Source organism: Papaver somniferum, chromosome 6 (genome assembly GCF_003573695.1).
Source record: "Papaver somniferum cultivar HN1 chromosome 6, ASM357369v1, whole genome shotgun sequence".
Lineage (NCBI taxonomy): Eukaryota > Viridiplantae > Streptophyta > Magnoliopsida > Ranunculales > Papaveraceae > Papaver > Papaver somniferum.
Genome location: NC_039363.1, coordinates 92,252,818 through 92,260,374, shown reverse-complemented (window position 1 = coordinate 92,260,374; position 7,557 = coordinate 92,252,818). Strand labels below are relative to the sequence as shown.

General features: G+C 38.7%; 2 protein-coding genes across 3 annotated transcripts; both read right to left on the bottom strand.

The window, feature by feature from the left end:
• Nucleotides 1-1,353: 1,353 nt before the first annotated feature.
• Nucleotides 1,354-3,712, bottom strand: LOC113288418 (probable pectinesterase/pectinesterase inhibitor 51). Of its 2 annotated transcripts, XM_026537446.1 has the most exons (3): nt 2,627-3,712; nt 1,883-2,206; nt 1,354-1,776 (listed from the first exon to the last, which is right to left on the bottom strand). In XM_026537446.1, exons 1-3 carry the CDS (start codon nt 3,615-3,617, stop codon nt 1,721-1,723), a joined length of 1,371 nt encoding a protein of 456 aa, XP_026393231.1. In that variant the 5' UTR covers nt 3,618-3,712; the 3' UTR covers nt 1,354-1,720. The 2 variants fall into 2 exon arrangements, with proteins under 2 accessions (XP_026393231.1, XP_026393230.1); XM_026537445.1 differs by having other exon boundaries at nt 1,354-2,206.
• Nucleotides 3,713-5,114: 1,402 nt separating this feature from the next.
• LOC113291087 lies at nt 5,115-7,318 on the bottom strand. The gene is made up of 3 exons (XM_026540660.1): nt 6,748-7,318; nt 5,285-6,376; nt 5,115-5,179 (listed from the first exon to the last, which is right to left on the bottom strand). The coding sequence occupies exons 1-3, from the start codon at nt 7,316-7,318 to the stop codon at nt 5,115-5,117; spliced, it is 1,728 nt and encodes a 575-aa protein (XP_026396445.1).
• Between the last annotated feature and the right edge of the window lie 239 nt (nt 7,319-7,557).

Here is a 7,557-nt window from a genome sequence, read left to right as displayed (position 1 = left end):
CAAGGTGGACCATTTTAGGTAGATACCATCGGCAAGATAATAGCCATGAGTGTACTGATGGTCGTTGATCATGAAACGGGCAGATGAAGAAATTCCATACTTCAAATCTTCAAACATAGGCGACTTGTGCAAAACATTAATATCAATTTGTGAACCCGGAAGACCAAAAATATCGTGCCATATCCAACAATCATAAGAAGCAGCAGCTTCAAGGATAACTGTTGGTTTTGCATAATGACCCTTATAATGACCGACCCAATATACAGGGCATCCATGCCATACCCAATGCATACAATCGAGGCTACCTAGCATTCCTGGGAATCCCCTGTCCTCATTCTCCTTCAATATTTGTCTAACATGTTCGTCGGTTGGTTTTTGTAAATATGTTGGACCAAAATGATTAATCATTACTTCACGGAACAATGAAAGGTAAGTGTAAGAAGTTGTTTTACCCATACGAAGGTACTCATCGTTCGCATCCGCTGGAATGCCATAACCTAGAATCCTTAAAGCTGAAGTAACTTTTTGTTCAGGACTATGACCTCTAATATTCAGTGCATCAAACTGATAATTGAATTGAGGTTCTACTCGACAAAGCTCTTCAATAATCTTTTTCACCAGATGACGAGGCATGCAGAATCGACCTTGAAAATCTCGATCAGAGTACACAAAATTGGGAAGAAAATAACCGTGCATGAGCTTCTGATGGTAAAATCCGTCCCTTGGTACATATATCTTCTTGATAATACTTCTTTGGGCTCTGGAACTCTTGGTATTTGGCCCGTGTGTACAAGCATCAAAATTTCGATTAGTTTATTATCTTCAGCTTCCTCTTCGTCAATTTCTTGCAACCTCATACGATATCTTTCTTGCTGTAACCTAAACCGATCCATAATAATATCCCTTTCTTCATTCGATCTCGACATTGAGATGATTAATGAAATTTATAATTGAGAATATAGGTGAAATATCTGTAGAAGTAGGTGTAAGTTATCTAGAGAGGTAAAAGGACATATATCTAGAAACCATAGGGGGGAAATAGCCGTTGCAGAATAACTACTGGGCGATAATCATAGTACCGCCAGCGTTATTTATTAAAGCGAGAGATGTTGACAATATCGTCACCGTTAAAGTCCTTACCGCCAGTGATATTGTGAATATCGCTCGCTAGAAAGTCAGTCGCTTATTGGTTTTCCCATAATGACGCAAATGGTTTGCCATGCCATCTGGTATGCCAAACACCATTTTTTGGCATGTGCACGGGAATAGGCCTAACTACACCTGAAATAACCACCACATGTCGGTTACACCACACCCACCCTACACATGCTCCAAGTCACACACTTGAACTCATTCTCTAACATTTGTTTATGCAATTTATCGTTAAATTCGGCTACTGAGACACACAAAAGATGGCTCATTTTGTTTTGATCTCACAAGAGAATGTTCGAATGTCATGGTTGATTTACAACTAGGCGATTGGATTGTAAGAAAAAACATATACTGGTACGTTCTACTTCTCAAAAAGACAAGGACATCCACTCGCCTGATTGAATGAAATTTCCTAAGGAATAAGTGCTGACATACTCCGAAGGAATTTGACTACTCCAAGGAACCCTCAGGGAAGAATTTGCCCCAGGACCTGAATTGTCCGACTCCCCGTAATATAACGTAGATAATGCGTAATCACCGTCCCATGGCATCCATCCTTCAGGGGCAATTAGAGATTCCAAGTGACAGTCAATGAAGACAGTTCTCGAGTACTCCTTCCACGGTCTACCCAAATAATTCCGATGAACTTTAGGATTCTCATAGTACAATTTCATGTACTCATCTGTACCATTAATCAAACAATTCTGAAAAACAAATCCAGTTGACTGACCAGGATCCGTCCGCCCATGAGCTGTTACTGCATTCGTCTCACCATGTTCAGGTGAGAGCTGCCGCGGCCGGATTAAAATAACCGAGTTCTGAAAAACTGCAGCTGAGTTGCCAAAAATGAAATCCACAGTTCCTTCAATACGACACGAGTTGTATAATTGACGCAACGCTCGAGCATACAGTGTATCCTGGTGACCGAGGAACTCGCAGTTTTCAATAATAGATTGGTCACTGTCTGATCGGAATGCAACAGCTTGGTGTGCATCAGGTCCGGCTGTGTTCTCAAATGTTATGTCGCGAGCCATAAATCCATCACCTAGGACTCCTGTTGAACAATGAATGCTTTGAACGGTCAGTAGAATCTAACTATCTACCTAGAAAATCTTTGTTCTTTATCTTTAGATTCTTGTCATCAAGATTTTGTTTGGACCTTTCTTGTAATTCTAAATGAGTGAAGTGACTGACAATAACATGGGGTGAAAACTAATAAAGCAACTTTGAATGCTTTCGCACCCCACCGACCAGGTTAAATGTCATTGACTCATTGCAGTTATTACTCGTCGGTGCTGCATACAAATCACAGTACAGAACAGTGGGTATAGATTCAAGGGATCTACATCTGTCTGGATAATATGAATTTTTCTGCTTGTTGTTGTCCAGTTGTACCAGAGTTTGTGATCTTATTAAAAAAAAAATTACAGTTCGAAACAAAATTTTGTAAAGAGGAAAAAAAGAACTGACTTACCGACGGTGGCGGTGTTATATGTGGAGACCCCCGGCTGGCCAACATTCAAAGAACCAGTTATCACAGTTTTGCCCGTACCATCTCCTAGAAATACTACATTTCTCTTCTTCAATGGAATTCTAACAGTTTCACTATAAACTCCTTCTTTAATCTTGATCACAAATCTTCCGACTCCTTCGGCATAATCCGGTGCCGCGAAAACTGCGTCCTGTATGCTTGTATAGCACCCTGAGTTCTTTTCTTTACATACGGTTGCGTTTGCCGGTAAATTCACCGGAAAACCTCTTTTAGTACTCACGCCACCGATACCACCACCGCTATTCATTTCCCATACTCCGTTTCTCTCTGTCATTGGTGGTTTCCATGAACCGGTTTCATTACCAAAACGGTCATAACCAACTAACATGCTAAGAACATTACTAGTCAACTCAGTCAGCCAGTTCATGAAGCTAACCGTATCGTTGACCATTGGACTGTCGTTGACTTTCGAGAGGGCCGACCAGCAATCGACCTGGTACAAAAGAGCAGCGCTCGTCCATGCACGTGCATCTTTCAGTTTTCCACGTGGCAGTGTATTGGCCGCTAATGAAAAGCGGTATTCCGAGAACTGAAGCACCTTTAAACAGTTTTGTGCGGCAACAGACCGGTTCTGGTTGCCGGAAGATGCATCTAAGATGGTTTTGACTAGTTTTTTGGATTTTCTGAGTTTATGTGCGGAGATTGAAAATGAGGTTTTGATTATATCAACGGGTGATGATGATGAGAGGTTACCTGCTTTGGTTAAAGCTGTTTTGCACGTATCCGGGAACCTTGTTGCATTACAAACTTGGCTGATTATATCTGTTGTTGTGATTGTTGTTGCTGTTGTAGTTGTAATGTTATTCGGTTTTGAAATGTGGGTCTGTTTGTGATGTGATTGTTTTTGAAGATGATCCCCACGAACTGAGAAGAGGAAACAGAAGAGGATGAAAATGGTGATGTTTGCCGCCATGAATGATCACATGAAGGTGTGATGAAGAAGATGAGTTAGAAGGGTGTTGTTATAAGGTAGGGGAAGTGAGGTGGAGAATGAAGGAAGGAAAGTGAGTAGATTTGGAAACTAAATAAATTTGTTTTTCTTGTTTTGTTTGTAAAAAGAGAGTTGAAAAAAGTTACTGTCTTGCAAATGTTGTTGTTAGATGGCTTCTGGTTTGGTGAGAATAAAAATCTTGAATTCAAAGATTCAAATTAGGTCAAGTACTTATTATGGATGGTAGTAGGGATGATGTCGACCAATTTTGATGTGTCATCAAAAGGAATTGCCAGTTTGGTATGAAATGTCAAACGTACGTGTTTATAGACTTTTTGACTGCATTGAGGTAGATATGGCAATATGAGATGCCCTTGGTTGTTAGGCTTGTGAAAGAATGTTCGATAAGAATCAAAATGCTGGTCGACCAGTTTCTGGTTCAACAAGTCCGTGAATGAAATCTCATGAGCACATGTGAAGGAGACATACAGGATGGCGACAGTTTGTAGTGAAGGTCTGAAATTCAGATCGCGCATGATCAGGTCAGGTGCATGGTCAGACAGATTATGCACTCACGGATGGGGTTCTTATATTATTAGTAGTATACAATTGTGGACTATGCTATTGCTTAGCTTTAACGGCCCCATATGCGGCGGTGGGATGGGAAACCAAGACAATACCCCACTTACTGACACCCACCATCATGTGTCACTTATATTTGGGTAATAGCGATTATTCATGTGGTAAAGTAAATTACCTCTAAAACTACAACTTTATTGACTAAAATAGTAAGTAGTAACACCATCTAGAAGACATTTTCATGAAAACATTCCTTGAGTCTTTGTGTTTTTCGTTCTCCTCCCAACAAGTGTCGTTGATATCTCGGAATTTGCAACTCATTGTGTAAAAGGGAAACACCGTAGCCAAAACTATAGGCCAGAGTCATTCTCCACGGCGGAACTTGGTTTTGAATTTAGGAAGGGATTGAACAAAAATTACTGTCAAAAGAATTTTCCCAATTTTCTACCTATCGCAAATTTTATACGGACTACCTGTATTGAACTTTTCATTGTGGTCCTGGCTTAGGGTAAGCCCTGCTTGATGTATTTTTTTTTTTTTTTTTTTTTGCTGCAAACAATTGAGATTTTATTAGGCTATAAGATGTAAACTGTCTAACAGAAGTTGATCCTCTGTAACCTTAGGAGGAACATCTTAACACATTTTACTAACTCTGAACTTCCTCCTAAATTTAGCTAGCTTATCAGTTGCTTTACTACATTTCCTTGGAATGTACTTGCATTCCCAACAATGAACTAACTTTAAAACAAGTAAAGCTTCAAGCAAAATGTCCTCATTCTCCCATGCTATGACTGGTGACTCCTTATTAATATAATCCGCAATATTCTTTAAATCAGTTTCAAATATCACTTCTGTAAGCTGCAACGTTTCACTCCATCTGACAGCATCAAGAAAAGCCAGTCATTCAGCTTGTTCTGCATCCTTTATTCCTGCATAGCAATTTGATGCGCTTCCCCTCCAAGTGCCTGCACAATCACGCAAAATACAAGCAGTACCAGATAGTCATGTGTTGGGGTCAAAAGAGCCATCACAATTTATAGTTAAGAAAGGCATTTGTGGTGGTTTCCAACTTTCATTGGACTGCAAACGTCTGTGAGATATCTGCTGATTTTGACTTGTGTTCCTGTAAAGACTGCCAATATAATTAGCAAAGAAAACTGCTTTTCTTGTTGTAACTCTTGGATCTTGTTTTTTGTTTTGAAAAACAGTTTCACATTTGTCATTCCATATGCTCCAAGCAACAACCATAGCAAGATTAATCAAATTATCTTCAGTGCCATTCTGCTTATCTTGTAAAAGCCAGCTTTGAAAGATTTCAATGACAGAGTTATGTGATCTTTGTAAGAAGGCACTACCACCTGAAATTTCCATCCATACAGCTCTTGCATAAGGGCATAAGAATAAAATATGTAAGGAACTTTCATCAAACTGGTTGCACATAGGACATTGCTGGTTAATGTATCTACAATTCCTTGCTAAACTTTCTCTTGTAGTAAGAATGTCTGACAAACATTTCCAAAAGAAATGCTTTACTCTAGGCCAAGTATGTGCTTCCCATAATTCCTTCCATTTTACAGAAGTACCCTGAATCTCAGTTGAAACCTGGACATCAACCAGATTGTGCTCATAAATCTTCTTGTAAGATGTTTTTAATGTAAAACCCCCATGCCTTGTGAGCTTCCACATTAGTTTATCCTCCACGGAAGGAGAAATTCTCATTTTTGTTATCATATCCATTGTTTGCTGATCAAAAATATGTTGTAGAAGCTGCAAATTCCATGCTTTCCCATTTGGTTGTATAAGTTTCATAACCCATATGTAGTCTTCAGTGTCAGTTATCTCTGCCCTAAGACTTGGAGGGTTGTCCATTCCAATTATCCAAATATCCAGCCAAATTTTGATCTTATTACCTCTTCCTACCCTCCAGCAACTGTTAGCTTTTAAGAAGGAAATAGTATGTTGTATCCCTCTCCATGACCAAGAATAATCAGTTTTAATACTAGCATGTAAAAGGCTAGTAGCTGGGAAGTATTTTGCTTGTATTGCCTTTGCCCAAGGCTCTTCAGAATTTTTACACAATCTCCAGGCAGCTCTGACAAGACGAGCTTGATTTAGAATCCTTAAATCTCTAAAACCCTGACCTCCAACATCCTTATGTCTGCCTAATGTTTTCCATGAAGTAGTACAAGTACCTCTTTTCTAATCAAAACCCCACCAGAAATCTCTTTGTAAAGCTTCCATTTGCTTAATAATTTCAACTGGGATTTGTAAACAACTCATAGAATAAACAGGTATAGTATTTGTCACAATTCTGATCATTAAATACTTGCTACAGTGTGTCATTATCTTGCAATTCCATGTTGATAATCTTCCTTTAACTTTGTCAACTAAGTAAGAGAAACATTCTTTTTTTTTCTTCTTTATAATTAGAGGAATTCCAAGATACTTTTCATTTGGATTCATTCTCTGAACTTTCAGTCTTCTGGATAATAGTCTGCAAAATCTTTGAGGAACTTTGCACTGAAGTACACACTTGACTTGTTAAAATTCAAAAGTTGTCCAGAAGCATTACCAAAACTATCAATTATTTGAAGCAAATTATTCACATTGTATAGATCAGCTGTAGTGAAGAGTAGGCAGTCATCTGCAAAGAATAAGTGAGATATGGAAGGATCCCTTGGAGCAATTTTTATCCCTTCTATACTGCCGTTTTGCTCAGCATATAAAAGTTGTCTTGAAAAAGCCTCCATAAGAATGATGAAGAGGTATGGTGAGAATGGATCTCCCTGCCTGATTCCCCTTGTAGGAATGTATGAATTACAAGGTGCACCATTTAGCAGTATAGAGATCTTAGTAATACCAATACACTGCATAATCAGTTTGCAAAAATATTCACAGAAGCCTATTTTGTGCATGATATCCATTAAGAAAGGCCATTCCACCCTATCAAATGCCTTTGACATGTCCAACTTGAGAGCAAGAGTATGCTTTTCTTGTTTTTGCCTTTGCATGGTGTGAACAATCTCTTGAGCTAACTGGATGTTGTCAGAGATCTGTCTACCTGGTACATATGCTTCCTGCAAAGGGGAGATGATTTTACTCATAATATTCTTCGTTCTTGTAACAAGAATTTTTTATATAACTTTATAAGAAGCATTGCACAGGGCAATTGGTCTTAAATCAGAAGGAGACTTTTTGTTTTTAATCTTAGGAATCAATGAAATATTAGTCTCATTTAGTTTCTTAAGAAGAAAACCAGACTGAAAAAATTGTTGAATATTATCAATCATACTTTGGCCAACTATATCCCAATGATTTTGAAAAAATCCAGGTGGAAAACCAT

Coding starts and splice junctions, on each gene's coding strand:
- LOC113288418 (XM_026537445.1), bottom strand. CDS start 3,617: ATGGCGGCAAACATCACCATTTTCATCCTCTTCTGTTTCCTCTTCTCA. Junction 2,207..2,626: donor ATATAACACCGCCACCGTCG/GTAAGTCAGTTC, acceptor ATTGTTCAACAG/GAGTCCTAGGTGATGGATTT.
- LOC113291087 (XM_026540660.1), bottom strand. CDS start 7,318: ATGAGTAAAATCATCTCCCCTTTGCAGGAAGCATATGTACCAGGTAGA. Junction 6,377..6,747: donor TTTGAATTTTAACAAGTCAA/GTGTGTACTTCA, acceptor GGAAAACATTAG/GCAGACATAAGGATGTTGGA. Junction 5,180..5,284: donor ACGTTTGCAGTCCAATGAAA/GTTGGAAACCAC, acceptor GTGATTGTGCAG/GCACTTGGAGGGGAAGCGCA.